This window comes from Kogia breviceps, chromosome 3 (genome assembly GCF_026419965.1).
Source record: "Kogia breviceps isolate mKogBre1 chromosome 3, mKogBre1 haplotype 1, whole genome shotgun sequence".
Classification (NCBI taxonomy): Eukaryota; Metazoa; Chordata; class Mammalia; order Artiodactyla; family Physeteridae; genus Kogia; species Kogia breviceps.
The window spans coordinates 182970559-182990096 of record NC_081312.1 but is presented as its reverse complement, the minus strand read 5'-3'; the positions used below and the strand labels follow the sequence as shown (position 1 = coordinate 182990096).

General features: G+C 40.7%; 1 protein-coding gene and 1 long non-coding RNA gene across 4 annotated transcripts in view; one reads left to right on the top strand and one right to left on the bottom strand.

Moving 5' to 3' along the window:
• The window catches only part of LOC136793872 (uncharacterized), an 84430-nt gene that overhangs the window by 1669 nt on the left and 63223 nt on the right, over positions 1-19538 (top strand). The gene's annotated exons all lie outside the window — the stretch shown is intronic.
• Positions 1-19538, bottom strand: part of PTER (phosphotriesterase related) — a 69607-nt gene that overhangs the window by 10603 nt on the left and 39466 nt on the right. For all 3 annotated transcript variants that reach the window (XM_067030491.1, XM_067030490.1, XM_059059217.2), the window contains exon 3: positions 18480-18745. In XM_067030491.1, the coding sequence (XP_066886592.1) occupies positions 18480-18745 (266 nt within the window). The remainder of the gene's footprint in view (positions 1-18479; positions 18746-19538) is intronic.

Genomic DNA, 19538 nt, shown 5'->3' with positions numbered 1-19538 from the left:
TAACATTGACTTTGTGTGCACATCGTGTTTTTTAATTTTTATTTCGAAATGTAGTTCCCTCACCACAGTACCCTCAAAAACTGTGCTTGAAAAATGGAAGTTATCCAAAAAAGTAAGAAAGGATTACTTTTTTGTGGAGGTCTTCAATCAGTAGCTCAAAGCATAACGACATATAATAGACAGGATTTGACCATTACAGTTATTTTGGATATTTCTAATGATGCGGTCAGAGGAGGAGAAGGAACTATATTAATTGTGACCATCGCTGACTTTCTTACTAGGACCCTGATGTTGTTCTACGCCTCTTACAGATATTAAGTGGCATATATTAAGGGTCTTCTATAATGAGGTCCTCTCTCCTGAAGTTCAGATTGCACACCTACTTGCTTGCCATCTCTACTTGGATGTCTAATAGGCAACTCCAGCTTAACATGCCTTGAACTAAACCCCTCAAGTCCTGCCCCAAACCAGCTGCTCCAACTAAGCTGATGGCAACTCCATCCATCCAATGCTCGGGCCAAAACTCTTGGAGCTTTCTCCTCTTTCTTCCTCTGAATCACTCTACAGCTATCCCATCAAGATAGACTCTTGGTTTGACTTTCAAAATAGGACCAGAATCCAAATCTGTCACCACCTCCCCTGCTACCCTCCTGATCCCAAACACCATCTTGTCTTGCAGGATCCCTGCAACAGATTCCCAGGTTCTCTCCCTACTTCTCTACCTTTGCTCTGCTCCAGTCTATTCCAACACAGCAACCAAAATCCATCTACACACCTGAGTCAGATCAGGTCTCCCCTCTGCTCACAACCCACCCATGGCTCCCCATTTCCCTCCGAGAAAAAGCCAGGGCCTTACAGTGGCCCACGAGGTCCTGAACGATCTTCCTGGAGGCGGCCTTCCAGAAATCTCATCTCAGAGAGGGATGGGGAACGTAGGCATCCAGATCTCCAGATGTCAGTTATATATAAATCCTGCCTGTGTTGGAAATGCTATCGGAAGAATGGCATGGTAGGCAGAGATCACTTTCTAGAGGAAGGATGAACAAGTTCAATAAGATCCATCTACCCATGTAAGTTTCAAATGTAATCCCTGGGAACGCTTACCCAGTAGAACAGCACACAGAAAGGAGCGTGTCTTTGAGAGAAACGGTCCCTCTGTAAAATGCTCTTAAAAATTTCACAGTCATGGGCTTCCCTGGTGGCGCAGTGGTTGAGAGTCTGCCTGCCAATGCAGGGGACACGGGTTCGTGCCCTGGTTCAGGAGGATCCCACATGCCGCGGAGCAGTTGGTCCCGTGAGCCATGGCTGCTGAGCCTGCGCATCCGGAGCCTGTGCTCCGCAATGGGAGAGGCCACAACAGTGAGAGGCCCGCGTACCGCAAGAAAAAAAAAAAAAAAAATTCACAGTCATTTGTAGGCGAGGAGATTTCAGAAAAGAAGCAATTAAGCTGATATTTTGACCATCAGGAGAATGCAGTTTAAAAAGGAGGCAGACAAATTTGCTGTCATTAAAAAGCCAGGATAAATATACCTATATACACACACACACACACACATACATATACATATATACACATACCTATATGTATGTACGTACGTATTATTTTTACTAGTAACATTTGATGATGTGAGACACCGTAGATAACTGAACATTAGTGTGGAGGCAACTAAGATACGAGTGCACTTAAATTCTCCCTATTGAAGGAGGAAACATAGTATAAAATCCATGGGAAAAAGTAGGTCAATGATCAGACATACTTTGCAGAAGACAGCCCTGAAAATAAAATGAGTTTGGTATTAGATATTATTGAGGCGGTAGGATGGAGAAGTAGGTGAAGCAAGAAAATAAAACAGTAATCCGCAGGCAATAAACACGGCCCTATCTCATTTAATCCTTACAAAAACTACATGAGAAAAGTATGATCATCCCCATTTTATAGATGAGGAAACGAAGTCTCAGAAAAGCTCGTAAGTCTCAACTTCCCAAATGAGGATGTGGTAAATAAATGCAAATTGCGTTCATCTTCAGAAGCCATGTTCTTAGACGCTGCTGCCCCTTTTGTGATGACAGCATTCTCCCGCCTCAGCTGCTCCATTCCTTATGTCAGCACTTACCTATGGAGAAATACACCCCATCACAAAAGCATCTCGCCTTTGCACCATGAGTGGCTAACAAGGTGACTTAACTACATTAAACTGACATTCTGCTGGGTGACTTCCAGGGGCCGTCAAGCTGTTACTGAAGTTGCATTTATGCATGTGACTTTTTTTTCACTCGGAGAAAGCACTGACCCCAGATGTCAAAATGGTACCAGGGAAAAAATGTCCTCTGCTTGACGTCTGTCAGAAGAGGATTAAACGGAGGTCCTGCCCCTCAATGATCTCATAGCACTTCTCATAAGAGCGAAGGTGTCAGCAGCAGCCAGTTTTCCTCATTCCATATTCTATCTCCATGAATAATTACATTCTTTCTTATTCCAGTCTTCCCCAGCCTTTAAGGTATATATCTTTCACCTCTTGCCCTAAATAGTCAGTGAGGTGGCTGTGAGATGCAAAAGGGCTGCTGCACTTCACACACTGGAGAAAGTCCCTTCTTCCAGGTGAACGAAGTTGATTGCAATGTCATTTGTAAAATACCCTGAGATTTCCTCAGAGGAAGATGAGATGTTTGCATCAAGTATTTGTTCTTGTTACTCACATTATATCATTTCTTCTGTTGCATGTTTGACACTTTTGCTCTTCAACCAGTAAACAGATTCTCTCTGTGTAAGGAGCGGGCTTATATTTATGACAGATATATTGCTATTAACTAAGAAAATGGTTCTCTAATGCCATTTGGCTAGCTTCATTTTCAGAATATGGTTATCATGTACATACCTGTTTTAAGGCCAGTACTGAAACGCAAGACAGTTGATTCCGTTTTTCAAACCTCTTTATATTCTAAATCTGATCCAAGAGCTGAGGGGTGTAGTTTAATGTCAAAATGCACTGAAGGGCTTCCCTGGTGGCGCAGTGGTTGCAAGTCCGCCTGCCGATGCAGGGGACACGGGTTCGTGCCCCGGTCCGGGAAGATCCCACGTGCCGCGGGGTGGCTGGGCCCGTGAGCCATGGCCGCTGCGCCTGCGCGTCCGGAGCCTGTGCTCCGCAACGGGAGAGGCCACAGCAGTGAGAGGCCCGCGTACCGCAAAAAAAAAAAAAAAAAGCGCTCTCTGGGAAGCAAGAACTAAGAAGCAGAGGAAAGGATATAACACGTGGTGTAATCAAGATGATGACATTACCTAACATTTGTCTTGGGTTTTTACAGTTGCAAAATACTCACAAATACATGATTTCATGTCATACATTCAAGCGCACCTTCATGAATTAATTCAGCAAACATTTACTGTTTTGTGCTATCACCTACCCCGTGCTAGCCTTTGTGCTGGGAATACTCCTATGGATAAGAAGTTTAAGCTGCTGTCTCAAAGAACTGAAAGTCTAGGGAAGGAGATAGATATTTAAATTAATAATTACAATTAAATGTGTTGAAAGCTTTTTGTAGTACAAATACATACAAAGTATTATGAAAGAATAATGAAAGAGGTGACTCCTTTGAGCTGAGTCTTGAAGAAAACGATTCAGATGTGGGTTGGTGGGCTTTAAGTGTCCAGTGAGGGATGGATAATCTAGAAGAACACCTATTGAGAGGTAAAAGAGCTTGTCATTTCTAGAGGATAAGGCTGTAATTTATCAGAGCTAAAGTGCACGAGGGGAGACGCATCTATCCATCCATCCACCCGCCCACCCATCCATCCATCTAATAAGAAATTGTTGATCATCTACTTACTATGAAGTATGAGCCGGGGAAAAAAAGACAAATAATACAGGGTCTCATCCTTCAAGAAGATCAGTGTCTCTTAGGGAAAAGAGACGTGCAAACACTAATGGCTTTTCAGACCTTACCAAGTCTAAGGAAGTGCTACTAGGAACTGAGTTGGCACAAAGAAGGAGACATCAAACACTGCTTCGCTCATCCAGGAAAAGCTTCCTAGAGAACAAAATCTCTGATGAGTTGTATATTGAAGAAAGACTCTGCCTCGCAGATCAGAGAATAGGGTATTTCCCCCAGACGGACTAGGTTGTGTGAGAAGCACGTGAGAACACTCAGCACAGGTGACAGGAAGTCACAGGCAGTGTGGCTTTAGCCCAGATTCTGCCTATGCGCTAGAGAAAGTGGGAGATGAGATGGAGAGATGCGTGGGGACCAGATGACCCAGATGTTCGGATTTTGTGCTGAAGGTGACACAGAACCACTGAAGGACCGTAAATCAGGGTGGGGGAATGTCATCAGATTTGTGTTTGCAAAGATCCAAACGATGGCAGTTTGGAGGCTAGGTTAGGAAGCAAAGCTGAGGGAGTGGTTCCTGTTTGGAGACAATTCCAGTAGTTCAGGTGACAATGAGGACCCGAATTAGGCGAACAATGGAGGAATAGATCAGAGGGGCTGTATTTGGAGATCTTAGCTTGGTAGACAGGTTTGAACGTGTGGGGCTGCAGAGGGGAGGGGACTTTAGACCAACATCTGGGCGAATAATACTGTCATTGACCAGAATAGGGCAAGAAGGAAGAGTAAGCGGTGGATGCGGTCCCCGTGGTGACAGACGTGTAGAAGGAGAATCAAGGGCCTGCCACGGGCAGTTCGTTAGATGTTGGCATCATTAAATGCTACCACGAGCATGGAAAGGGCAGGTTCTGAAGCTCATAAAGAACTGGTGAACTACTGATGCTGCATATTAACATGATTGCAGAAATGAAGAAACTAAAGCTTGGGTCTTTTAAGTGATCAAGAACCCAGGAATTCCAGGAACTCCTAGGCTAGTGCACTTTCCATTATACTGTGCAGTGACTTTGTTGGAATTCATCAGCTACTCCAGTCTGTGAATTCCAGGGCGTGGAGGATAAAAGCACTGTGAGTGTCGCTGTATTTTGAGACTGGACTAGCTCAGGGCCTGACACATACAGAAGCACAGAATATCTTCAGTGCCAAAGCTTATGAACTTGACCAAGTAATTAAAAAAATTTTTTTAACTTACAAATACGATAATAAGGAGATGCTTATATATAACTGATTTATTTAAAACAATGTTTAATTTCAATGACTGATTATTATAAAAATTGTTTACCACAAAAGAACTCCAAAAAAATCCTGTCTCCCTCTTCACTGAATTTCTTAATTTAAAACCAGGGAGATCAGGTAGGTGGTTTGTGACCACCTAGAGGGGTGGGATAGGGAGGGTGGGAGGGAGGGAGACGCAAGAGGGAGGAGATATGGGGACATATGTATATGTATAGCTGATTCACTTTGTTGTAAAGCAGAAACTAACACGCCATTGTAAAGCAATTATACTCCAATAAAGATGTTTAAAAATAAATAAATACATAATTTTTAAAAAATAAATAAATAAAACCCCTGAGTATTTGTACAGATAGTGTCATGCAGGATCCTTTATAATTTTATGAGAGTTCTTCAACAACTACTTAAAAGAATTATTAAGCTCACCTAGAATTGTTGATGTAACAACCTAAAATAACTTTTAAAATAGTTGTAATACAGTGTTTAAAAGAAATTAATATATAAATTAATACAACCTAATAAATTCAATGCTAATATAATTTTCAGACACTATTCACGTATATTTCTATACTATTAACGGCAGTTGCAACTTACCTACAAAATCTGAGAAATTCTTAATTGATGAATTTCAATTAATTTATTTTTTAATGTCAAGAAGAGAAACTGAATAGAATGAAGTAAGTCTTTAATGTACAGCCTAAATATCGTCTCTGGCTAGAAAGTATAATTTATCACTTCAATTAAATATTTACCAGGAACTCTGGTTTCACACAAACTCAAAACCATCAACTCAGATGGTACATTCACATTAATATACTAGTTTATTCCCATATATGTAGGTATTTTAAAGATTCTTTTGTCTTTTTTCGAGGATGTTTTTGTGATAAAGCATTACTTCTCTGGAACCGTCTTTTCAGCTGTAGAGGCTAAGCGGGAATGAAGAGCGAAAGAAAAATAATTCAGATTGCAATGTATTCATTTTACATATTCCTCACTATCTATATTTGAACAGGCATCTTCCTCCCACGTGATTCAGTTCTCTTCTTGGGTCTTTATCGTACAGAGATGTTTAATGACGTCATAGGAGGCAATGACGTCACATTTTCAATATTATGACATAAGTGTAGGCTTGAGGAAAAGGAACAGATGGCTACAAGAGAAAAAAAAAAAACTCTTGTTTAAATTACACCGAAACCAGAAGTTGGCTCTGAATTGCGAAATGTAATTAAAACCTCATTTTAAAATGGATTTCACAGTTTATCCACCCTAGGAAGAGCTTTTTACCATATGAACTTTCCAGCTACCGCAGCGCACGAAAGAGGTCGCGTTTTTCACGTAAGCGATACGCAGTTCAAGGAATGGTGGCATTGGGGAGAGTGAAGATAAATCTCGTAGACGCGGCCAATCCTATTTGTTGTAATGTCACCTTTCATGGGAATGGTGTCAGAGTCATGACAAATGTCTTTAGAAGAAAAAAATTACTTGTGGAAGCTTTTGGTGGGTACAATGTATCAGAGAGAATACAGGACTAGTGCCTTCGTTTGCTCTTGACATTGGGCTGATTCGCCCAAGTGTCTCTGTTAACGAGTGTGATTCAGGATAGTGAGCACATACCAATTACCAGCATAACTTAACTGCGTTTTATTCGGCACTTTTAGGTATATTAAGTAGTTGTGCTCCATTTCAGTTTGTCCAGTATTTGCCTGGATTTTCTATTCCTTTTATTTTTATTTATTTATTTATTTATTTATTTTATTTATTTATTTTTTTGCGGTACGCGGGCCTCTCACCGCTGTGGCCTCTCCCGTTGCGGAGCACAGGCTCCGGACGCGCAGGCCCAGCGGCCACGGCTCACGGACTCAGTTGCTCCGCGGCACGTGGGATCTTCCCGGACCGGGGCACGAACCCGTGTCCCCTGCATCGGCAGGCGGACTCTCAACCACTGCGCCACCAGGGAAGCCCTATTCCTTTTAAAATAAGTTTTTCAATGAAAGGAAAACCATGATAAACGATCATTGGGGAAATTTGCCTAACACATTAAGGGTTAAAACATAATTTTTCTTAATGCCTTTTGACAGATGAGCAAAAGACTGGAGGCTTAAGTGACTTGCGGACGGTCACTTAGCAAGTAAGTGCTGCTGTCAGAAATAGAATCAGACACTGTGACCCCAGCACTCCGTCTTTCTCCATTGCCCCAGCCACTGCATTCATGAAAGAATAGCTGTGGCCAATGTCACCACACGACATCACACTGAAACGTGTTCGAGGTTTGTGTTTCTTTGTCACTGAGTGCTCTCTACAAACCGATGTAGACTTCAAAAAAAAATTTTTTTTATTGGAGTATAATGGATTTACAATGTTGTGTCAGTTTCTGCCGTACAGCAAAGTGAATCAATTATACGTATACATATATCCACTCGTTTTTAGATTCTTTTCCCATATAGGTCATTATAGAGCATTGAGTAGAGTTCCCTGTGCTAGACAGTAGGTCCTTATTAGTGATCTATTTTATATATAGTAGTGTGTGTATGTCCAGCCCCATCTCCCAGTTTATCCCCCTCCCCTTTGCCCCCGGTAACCACAAGTTTGTTTTTCACATTTGTGACTCTATTTCTGTTTTGTAAATAAGTTCATTTGTACCATTTTTTTAGATTCCACATATAAGTGATATCACATGGTATTTGTCTTTCTCTGTCTGACTTATTTGACTCAGTATGACAGTCTCTAGGTCCATCCTTGTTGCTGCAAATGGCATTATTTCATTCTTTCTATGGCTGAGTAATATTCCATTGTATATATGTACCACATCTTCTTTATCCATTCTTCTGTCGATGGGCATTTAGGTTGCTTCCGTGTCCTGGCTATTGTGAATAGTGCTGCATTGAACATTGGGGTGCATGTATCTTTTCAGATTCTGTTTTTCTCTGAATATGTGCCCAAAAGTGGGATTGCTGGATCCTATGGTAGCTCTGTTTTTAGTTTTTTAAGGAACGTCCGTACTGTTCTGCATAATGGTTGTATCAATTTCCATTCCCACCAACAGTGCAAGAGGGTTCCCTTTTCTCCACACCCTCTCCAGCATTTATTGTTTGTAGATTTTTTTGATGACGGCCATTCTGACCAGTGTGAGGTGATACCTCATTGTAGTTTTGATTTGCATTTCTCTAATGATTAGTGATGTTGAGCATCTTTTCATGTGCCTCTTGGCCGCCTGTATGTCTTCTTTGAAGAAATGTCTGTTTAGATCTTTCACCCATTTTTTGATCGGGTTTTTTTGATATTTGATTTGGTTGGGGTTTTTTTTTGATATTGATCATGAGCTGTTTATATATTTTGTAAATTAATCCCTTGTCATTTGCAAACATTTTCTCCCATTCTGTGGGCTGCAGTGTAGATTTTTATGTAAAATTTAGCTACAGTCATACCTAATTCTATACCAGTAGCCATGATTGTATGTTTAAAAACATCTAGTTTTTCTTATATTTTCCTGTCTCATGACATACGGGTAACAGAAGAAATGTCCGTGGATATTAGGAAATGAGAAAAGGGCAGTGGTATTAGTAAATATTTTCTCTTAACAATTCTCATGTGCTTCTCAGGCCCCTACTTTGTTGCCTGAATTAATGTCTTTAATTTCTCTCTCCGTAGTTGGATCTGAGCTGATATGACTAAGTAAGTTGTCTGTACTATATATATAACATGTACAAAGCATATACTCTACAAGGCACACTCATTCCTCTCACCACATACTGTGCATTTTGCACATAATGCACACACACAAGCCTAACAATAAACTGTTAAGAAATACAGCACTGTATGCAAAGGATTCTAAGTGTTATAAACCGTTTCATGTGCAGAACATTCCAATTTTTTTTTTTAAAGTACTTCCATGCTATTTAAATATGTAAAAGTATTTTGGTCAGTTTTAAGTTTGCCAAACTTTTGCCTGGAATTGTTTTTGTATGGTTTCACATTAATTCGCTAGTATTCACAGGAATTAAAACTGTACAGTTCAGGGCTTCCCTGGTGGCGCAGTGGTTCAGAGCCCGCCTGCCGATGCAGGGGACGCGGGTTCGTGCCCTGGTCTGGGAAGATCCCACGTGCCGCGGAGCAACTGAGCCCGTGAGCCATGGCCTCCAGGCCTGCGCGTCCGAAAAAAACTGTACAGTTCAAAGGATACCAGATGATTGTTTTTTGGTGCCTTTACAAAGACACCCTTAAGGTTAAGTCACCATAATTATAATGAAGTGATCGTGTTGAAGGCAGAAAATGGGTCCTGTTCCGTGCTACCTCCTAGTGTCAGGTATATGGTAATTAGGCACTTAACAAATATTTGTTGAATGAATGAATAAATGAAGTGATTTTCCACTCACTTACTTTATCTAATTAAAAGCATGAACAAAAATGTATCTAGATAGCGTCCTTTAAGGAGATGGGGATATTTGGCCTGGATAATCAGGGGTAAAGAGCCCGTCCACAGCAACCTGCCTTCTCCTCTTTCAGAAACCCTTGGGTCAAATTCTCCTACCTTCCACAGGGAGAAATTTTCAAAGAGGGAGATGTGCTATGTTCTGCACTTAATTATTATTGTGCCTCTAATCAAACTCTAGGCCCTGGATTTCCATTAAAGCCCTTTGGTTTGTTAGATCGATAAGTAGAAGAAAGATTGAGGCATAGCCCCTGTCTTTGGCCGTCCCAGTGGCTCCGAGTTTGATCAGTAAATAGTTAGTACCCAAATACCTTCCACCCAAGTTGCTCTACCCAACTTTCCTTGGTGACGACAGGATTTTGCTGTCATAAAAATACCTGCAGCTACTCTGTAGTACATTGCAGAGAAAATTCCTTGGAGGCGGATGGCAAAAAGACTCTCCATGGGTTATCTTCTTCAATCCCATATAATATACCCTGTGTCAAACCAGGGGCAGAGGCAGTGCTGTGATCATATGCCACCTGGAAATGTGGCTAGAGTTTTAACAGGTAGTCAAGTTTTAATACGTGATTAAAAGGCATAAGGCCTTTGTGGATTAAAAGCCCAAACAGGAGCACATAAGTGCTGGTGTTATTTTTCGACAAATGTTGACTCTGGGCGGCTATAACTGTCAAGGGCAGCCCCCTGCAGTGTTCCCTAGGGTTACATCTACCGCAGTCCACGGGCCCTTCCACAGGCCTGTATTTCTTAAAGAGAGCAGATGGTTAGGGGAGGGGCCCAGACACAGAAGCAGATTTATCTTGTCAGGCTGTTCTCTCCAGGCAAACGACCTGAAGCAGGTCACAGGGGGTCACATGACAACAGTGTCGTTCAGAGGTGTCCTAAGGTGCTGGCCATTCGTTAACTCTTCCCTCTCAGGGTCTCAACTGCTTCTTTTGGATATAGGCATATAGCAGTTTTGGTGTTGTTGCTTTATGTGTGTGTGCATGTATTTTAAGGTAAAATGCCTTCTTATGAATGCTAGTGAAGATTTATATATCTAAAAATATTTAATTGTTGGTACTTCCCCGGTGGCACAGTGGATAAGACTCCATGCTCCCCATGCAGGGGGCCTGGGTTCAATCCCTGGTCAGGAAACCAGACCCCACGTAGACGCCGCAACTGAGAGTTCACGTGCCACAACTAAGGAGCCCACGTGCTGCAACTAAGGAGCCCTGGAGGCGCAACTAAGGAGCCCACCTGCCACAACTAAGACCTGGTGCGACCAAATAATTAAATTAAAAAAAAAAAAAGATTAGAAAAACTTTTTAAAAATTTAATTGCATCAATGGATTGTGGACACCTGGAGATATTTTATTTTGTGCTCTCAAATGTTAGAAATCCTACCTTTAGAGGGATGAATGAACAGTTTTACAGGTAGTCAAGGCTGAACGGCAGTCCAGCTAGAAAGCCCAGTGTCCTAAAAAGAGTTGCAGGACAGAGCCAGCATCTTACCTTGCTACCCACAGTTACAGCAGCCTGTGGGTTCAGAACCTTCTCTTTCAAGCCTGAAAATTCCTGTTGTTTTCCTGGAGGCCTTGTTTTCAGGATGCTCTTCTTTTTGTGTGTGGTATGTGCATTTTGTTGCATGAAATACATGTTCTTTGGTGATTTGTCCCCATTATAGAAGCTGAAGTCCTTGCCCTTTCAGTACAGGTCAGATTGTGTGTGCAGCCCAGCAGACCTCAGAGAGTCTGTGAAAGGCTGACCTAGTCAAACGCCAGCCTGGCAACTGTCTTGCTGTGAACACTCACATCAAAAAGCTAAAATTGCCTTCCTCTGCCTCCTGGAATTCTTTTTTCTGTTACTTTATTTGGTTTCTTTTTCCAAATGCACTCCTTTTTCTAAGGCCATTTTCCCTAGTTGCCTGTCCTCTGAAATGTTCATACTTCTAGGTATAGTATTTCAGGCCTGGACCCCTGAATAATCCATAACATAGGGACAGAATGGGTGGCTGTTCTAGAATTGGTCTCAGGATTTTCTAGGATGCTCTGAGTTTGTCTGATGTCAGTTCAAGCTCTCCATTCCATCCTGGGCCATTTTAAAAGGAGGCATTGAAATGGCAGCCAATGAATCTCAGATACTGTAGCTTTATTGTTTAAAAGAAAATACATATACATATGTGTATATACATTTTATGTGCCTATATATGTTGTTTGATTTTATGAGCAAGGAGTGAACATATATATATATATATATATATATATATATATATATACACATATACATACACATATATACACACACACACACACACACACACACACACACGCACACACACATAGAGTTTGATTTTATGAACAAGGAAGTCCTACTGTTGTAGAAGTTAACGTTTATTTCACAATTCTCAATGAAAGGTTATGTTCTATTAATGCCAGGCCTCATTTTCTCACTTACCTACATGTCTAAGTATAAACAAATAGAGTTAGAAAGATTCTTCTTTGAGAATTAGTATGAGCCAGTTCAAGCAGTAGGGCAGGCTAAACGTTCACAGGATACCTTGCCAGCTTAGTACGTGTAAAATAATGAATAAAATGAAAGGGGACAAAATATCATATTTTTAAATGCCTGGCTAAGCTGGTAGGAAAGTAAAGGACTTGTTCAGGGGGCAGAAACAAAAGAGAGAGCAGAGAAAATAAGGAGTAAGGGGTGACCTAGAGCAGCCGTTTGCCTGTTTTTCTTTTTTTTTTATTGAGGTATAATTGATGTACAATATTATGTAAGTTTCTGGTATACAACACAGTGATTCACAATTTTTAAAGCTTATATTCCATTTTTAGTTATTATAAAATATTGACTATATTCCCTGTGTTGTACAATATATCCTTGTGGCTAATTTATTTCATACATAGTAGTTTGTACTTCTTAATCCCCTTCTGCTATCTTGCCTCTCCCCCCTCTCACTGGTAACCAGTAGTTTGTTCTCTGTATCTGTGACTATGTTTCCTCTTTTGCTATATTAACTAGTTTGTTGCATTTTTTAGGTTCCACATATAAGTGATATCATACAGTATTTGACTTTCTCTGTCTATTTCATTAGCATAATACCCTCCAAATCTATCCATGTTGTTGCAAATGGCAAAATTTCATTCTTTTTTATGGTTGAGTAGTATTCCATTGTTTATAGACATCACATCTTCTTTATCCACTTATCTGTTGATGGGCACTTAGGTTGCTTCCGTATCTTGGCAATTGTAAATGATGCTGCTGTGAACATTGCGGTGCATGTATCTTTTTGAATCAGTGTTTTTGGCTTTTTTGGATATATATCCAGGAGTGAAATTGCTGGGTCACACACTAGTTCTATTTTTAGTTTTTTGAGAAACCTCCATACTGTTTTCTACATGGCTGCACCAACTTACACTCCCACCAACAGTGCACACGGGCTCCCTTTTCTCCACATCCTCACCAACATTTGTTATTTGTGTTCTTTTTGCTGGTGGCCATTCTGACAGATGTGAGGTGATAGCTCCTTGTGGTTTAAATTTGCATTTTCCTGATGATTAACGATACTGAGCATCTTTTCATGACCATCTGTATGTCTTCTTTGGTAAAATGTCTATTCAGGTCTTCTGCCCATTTTGTAATTGGGTTGTTTGGTTTTTTGATGCCTGGGGGGTTTTCAAGGACGAAGTGAGAAAGAACTGGGGCTGAATAGAAATAAATCAGAGACATAGTCTCCGCCAGCACATGAAGGGAGTACTCCTCTCACCCGAAAACCACCCATGTGGGTGGACTCAGTGCAAGTCTGGCCCACAGAAGGAGTCTTTGGAGATTATACGTCTTCCTCAGTCTTGTCTTCTGGTGGAGGGGAGGCAGTTGGGAAAAAAGTCTTCCATGAGAATCTATAACCACAAACCTGCACTTACTGAGTTTAGGGGCCAGAATTCATGGCACCTGTGTGGTTCTAAAACCCTCAAATGCGTAAACAGTCACAAAAAGATAAATACGGGATGGTTCCACTTGTATGAGGTACCTATAGTCACATTCGTAGAGACAGACAATGGAATGGCGGTTGCCGTGGGCCAGGGGTGGGGGGATGGGGAGTTGACGTTCAATGGCTATAGAGGTTCAGTTGTGCAGATGAAGAGAGTTCTAGATATCAGTTGCCCAACAATGTGAATGCACTGAACACAGCCAAACTTGACACTTCAAAATGGTTAAGATGGTACATTTTATGTTATGTGTATTTTACTACAGTAAAAATGGTCTTTTAATTTTTAAAAATTTAAAATAGTCTCAGGTTGGTAATGCCCCATGACTGCCTATAAGAAACAAACATAGCAAACAAACAAAAGGCCAGGAAAAAAACCCTCCAACCCAGGATCTGTAATAATTTCCAAGGAATCTAAGATCACAGTAATATTTTACAAAGAAATAATGAATGAGGGCCAGAAGAACAAACTATACACTCAGAATAAAAAGACAGTGGGAATTAGATTTATTAAGTACAAGGTTAACATTGCATGCTTAATGTTTTTTTAAAGATGAAGCTGAAAGCATGTTGAAGGAAAAAGGAATTATCAAAATTAACCAAGGAGATTTGAAAAGTAACCAGATAGAACTTACAGAAGAAAAAATAAAAACTGTAGTTCTTAATATGATAAAACAAATTGATAGACTAAGCAGCAGACTGATTCCACTGGAGAGAGAAGGAGTAAACAGGAAGATGGAACTGAAGAAATTACAGCTCAGAGATGCAAATGCATGGAAGTATGAAGTGCAGGTATTAAGATCCTACCTATATCAACTTATACTTTACAATGTAAATAATCTGGAAATATGGATGAAGCAATATTTGAAGAGACAATGGCTGAGGTTTTCCAGAAACAATGAAAAATACCCTTCTACTGAGGAATTCCAAGCATACAAAATAAAAAAGAAATTCACACGGAGATAGATCATAGGGAAAATACAGACTACCAGAGACAAAGATGCTAAAAGTCATCAGAAAAAAAAAGACAGGTTACTTCAAAGGGAGCATAATTACTCTGAGTTGATATAGCAGCAATAATACATGTCAGATAAAAATGGAAAGGGCTTGGAAAGAATAACTTTAAAATAGAATTATCTATTCTAGTTCACTATTATAAATTATCTATTATATTAAATGATCTCTTATGAATGAAGGAATAAATGCATTTGCAGACACGTGAAATCTAAGCATTTATTACCAAAACAGACCCTCAGTAAAGGAACTTCAAATGCTGTACCTCAGGAAATAAGTAATAATTTAAGGTTAAAGATCTGAGATGTGAGAGGAAATGATAAGCAAAGAAAGAAAGAAAAAAAGTTAATCTAAATCTACATTAACCATGTTTTTTAATAATAAAATAATGTCTTATCACTGGGATTAAAAAAAAATCAAGTAGGGAATTCCCTGGTGGTCCAGTGGTTAGCACTCCATGCTTTCACTGCCAAGGGTCTGGGTTCAGTCCCCGGTTGGGGAACTAGGATCCCACAAGCCGTGTGGTGTGGCCAAAAAAAAAAAAAAATCAGGTAGACCCCACATCCTGGAAAACATAGCCTATGACTTAGATGGTGAGTAACTGAGGTTTCTAAAGTTCTTGTATTACTAGGAAGGAAGGAAGGTAAAAATGTTTACTATATTTTAAAATGTTTAAATTTGATGTGTTAAATATACATGTTAAATTTTCTTCTATAACTGCTCATAGGATATAAATCGTACACATACCTTCCAAAGAAGTAAAGAGGAAAAATAGAATATGGAGGTGAAAAAAAAAAAAACGAATAAAAAGAAATCAAGAAATTTTAACAATAACTATGACAAAAAAATGAAATAAGCATATCAGTAAACATAGCCAATGCAAATAAACTGAATTTAGCATATAAAAAAAGAGAATGACTGGGTAAAACTCCAAACCCAGCCATATGCTTTTTATACAAGACACATGTAAATTATAAAGACAAACACAAAAAGATTGGTACAGTCACATTAACAGCAGATAAAACAGCTTTTAAAACACTAGTACTGGGCTTCCCTGCTGGCTCAGTGGTTAAGAATGCTCCTGCCAATACAGGGGACACAGGTTTGAGCCCTGGTCCGGGAAGATCCCACATGCCGCGGAGCAACTAAGCCCGTGCGCCACAGCTACTGAGCCTGTGCTCTAGAGCCCGCGAGCCACAACTACTGAGCCCGTGTGCCACAACTACTGAAGCCCACGTGCCTAGAGTCCGTGCTCTGCAAGAAGAGAAGCCACCGCAATGAGAAGCCCGCGCACCTCACCGAAGAGTAACCCCCGCTCAACTCAACTAGAGAAAGCTCACGTGCAGCAATGAAGACCCAACGCAGCCCAAAATAAATAGGGTAAATAAATTTATTAAAAAAATAAAAATAAAACACTAGTACTTACATTGCGAGATAAAGCAGCTCCATATATGTTGATATACGTTTCAATTCATCAGGAAGATATAATAATTTGTATACATGTGGTAACACAGCTTCAAAATATATGAAGCGAAAACTGAAATATGTACAATCAGAAACTAAAAATCCACCATGAGAGATTTTAACATACTTCTCATAGTAACCAATAGACGAAGCAGTCAAAAAATCGGTAGAAATATAGAATATTTGAACACCATGATTAACAACTGTAGTCGAAGGGGTATATGGAGAGGATTTATATAATAACAGAAGAATGCAATGTTTTCAAGAACTTAATAAATATTTTTTAATTTTTAAAATATATATTATCTATACTCTTTTGTATGCCTGATATACTTCACACTGTTTAAAAAGAATCAAAAATCATCCTTATTGATTAAAGGTGCCACATATATTCCATATCATACAAAAGTATATTATCCAATACATGATTCTAAATTCAGAGGAAGCTACCCAAGATTGCATAGCAAATGGCAGAGGCAAGGTTTAAAAGCACACGTGTCTCTAGGTCCAAAGATTCTATTTTTTTTTTTTTTTTTTTTGCGGGACGCGGGCCTCTCACTGTTGTGGCCTCTCCCGTTGCGGAGCACAGGCTCCGGACGCGCAGGCGCAGCGGCCACGGCTCACGGGCCCAGCCGCTCCGCGGCACGTGGGATCCTCCCGGACCGGGGCACGAACCCGCGTCCCCCGCATCGGCAGGCGGACTCTCAACCGCTGCGCCACCGGGGAAGCCCTAAAGATTCTATTCTTCACACTGTGATGCACTACCTCTGTGACCAGTATCCAGAAACATCCCTCCGTCTCATCAGTACAACCAGAAGATTCCTGAAGATATAGCCAAGTACTGATCTCTACAGCAACCCAGCTGCCGGGACAGCTGCCTTTACCTTGATGTCCCTCAGATTCCCCGTTAACAGACACTGGCTTCTCTGTTCTGCCACAATTATAATGTTTTATTTTTTTTCTGCACAGGGTTTTACAGCATTTTTATTAAGATGAAGCATTTTACCAATACGTTCTGTAGGCGCATTAGTTTATTAAATAGCAGACTGTCAGGTCTGATGAGCAGGATTTATCAGTCTGCTAATATGGCTGCACTCCGCTTTGCAAGATAGAATTAATCGTGATGTATTATTAGTCTCATCGGTACTGCGTTAATTCTTTCATCAATTCAACGTAAAGGCCGATGTGTAGCCTTTGCAGCATTGTTCAGCTTCTTCATACCAGTAACTGCAGCCAATGTCTGTTTATACAGTCAGTTATTTTGCGGAGCCCTACAGGTCTAATGCAACACGAGGGGGCTGAGCGGTGGGACCTCAGAGAGACAAGTCCATGTCTCAGCCCTCTGAATCTCTCTGAAAGCGACCCTATTTGGAAAAAAGGGTCTGCAGACATAATTACGTTAAGGATCTTGAGATGAGATCATTCTGGATGATCTGGGTGGGCACTAAATCTAATGACAAATGTCCTCATAAGAAGGAAAAGCGGAGACACAGACAAGCAGGAGGAGGCCATGTGAAGACAGCAGAAATTGAAGTTAGGCTACAAGCCAAGGAAAGCCTGGAACAGCCAGACACTAGAAGAGGCAAGGAGTGCTCCTCCTGTAGATCCTTGGAGGAAGCGCAGCCCTGCCAACACCTTGATTCCAGACTCCTGGCCTCCAGAGCTGTCAGAGAATACATTTCTATTGTTTGAGGCCTCCCAGTTTCTTTTTCTTTTTTTTCTCTTTTGCGGTACGCGGGCCTCTCACCGCCGTGGCCTCTCCTGTTGCGGAGCACAGGCTCCGGACGCGCAGGCTCAGCGGCCATGGCTCACGGGCCCAGCCGCTCCGCGGCACGTGGGATCTTCCCGGACCGGGGCTCGAACCCGTGTCCCCTGCGTCGGCAGGCGGACTCGCAACCGCTGCGCCACCAGGGAAGCCCCCTCCCAGTTTCTTATAATTTGTTACAGAAGCCATAGGAGGCAAGACATAGTACAGCCAAACAAATAATATACGTATTACTATTATTTTCTTAGCCGTGCATTTTCCAAAATTAAGATGATTCAAGCCACCAGTCACAGCAAGACACCTCAACATTTCTATGTGTGTGTTTATTCTCAGGGGGAAAGCCATGCAATTTCCCGTCCCTTTATATTTGCAGATAAATGTATCACTCTTAACTGTTGGCAAATACTGAACATGTGGAATTGGCACCAACTGTGACATCCTAACCCTGAGACAAAATGGTGGCACCAACTGTGAAGCATTATGAAGGATTAAGTAAATTAAAAGAAACGCCTTCTGCAAAATACCTGGCATTCTGCCACAGCGTAGGGACACAAAAATGGCATTGGTGATTTTGATTAACGTCTACGGTAAAACTTTATAAATACTCCCTTCCAAGTAGTTAGTAGTTTTTTTCTAGTGCTTTATTGATCTGATGATTTTATTTATTTGACCATTCATGAATCTTGTGATGGTTCACACTAATTGGTAGATGGTCCGCTTACCTGTCAAGGTGTGACATAACTGTTTTGGAGATGTCCGCTCCAGCTTCTTGCAGAACTCGGATAATCTGAAATGGGGCACGTGGATTCCTTCCCGGGTGAATAATAACAGGACAGCCAAGCTGAGTCTGAACGTGAGCTGTGGCCTGCAGAACCTTTCTTTCACTCTCAGTCAGAGGCCAGGAGCAACCAATTTCCCCAATAACGCCACACTTGATAGTGGTTCCATCAGCTCCGTGGAGAATTTCACTAACAAGGACATCAGTAAGCTAAGGAAGAGAATGAAAATGGAGAGACTGGATTTTGTCAACATAGAGTCACCACAGTATGTGAATGAATTTAGTCATTCAGTCACTCATTCTTTTAAAAGTGTGTCCAACGTTCATTCAGTTAGTATTGGTCGATGAGAAAGGCATTGTACTGACCAAATCTCAAATTCAACAAGTTACTGTACAAGAATTTGAAAAAGAATGGATAAATGTGTATGTATAACTGAATCACGTTGCTGTACACCTGAAACTAACACAATACTGTTACTCAACTCTACTCCAATATAGAATAAAATTTTTTAAAAAGGTCAAAAAACCAAGTTACTCTAAATCAAAGAGTCCATAGTAACTTACTGTGATTATTTACCAAGAAATTCATGGCTTTAGGAGGCTGCAGGGGGGAAACGTGACTTAATGAGAGTACATTCATTGGACATTCGTTCATTGAGATAAAAATCTGTATTTTAACCTGAGGGGCATCCAGAATGTAAAAAGACTGCCTCTGAATCTATGTCAACTGTAGCAAGTAATTCTTTAATTTTCTCTTATTCATCCTGTCCTTTATCCTATACAGCAAAGCAAATTCACAGCATACAATACTAAGATGGCATTTGGGGGCTCATATTTATATTGAGTGGTTAGAAGAATAGGTAATCCCTGATATCAGCATAGTCTTCAACTAATATAAATGTATAAAAAGGGAAAGGCCTGACTGGAAAAAAAAAATGCAGATAAAATTTTGAAATATTAAGTATTTTAAAGATTAACTGACTTTGCAAAGACTGCAGCTGAC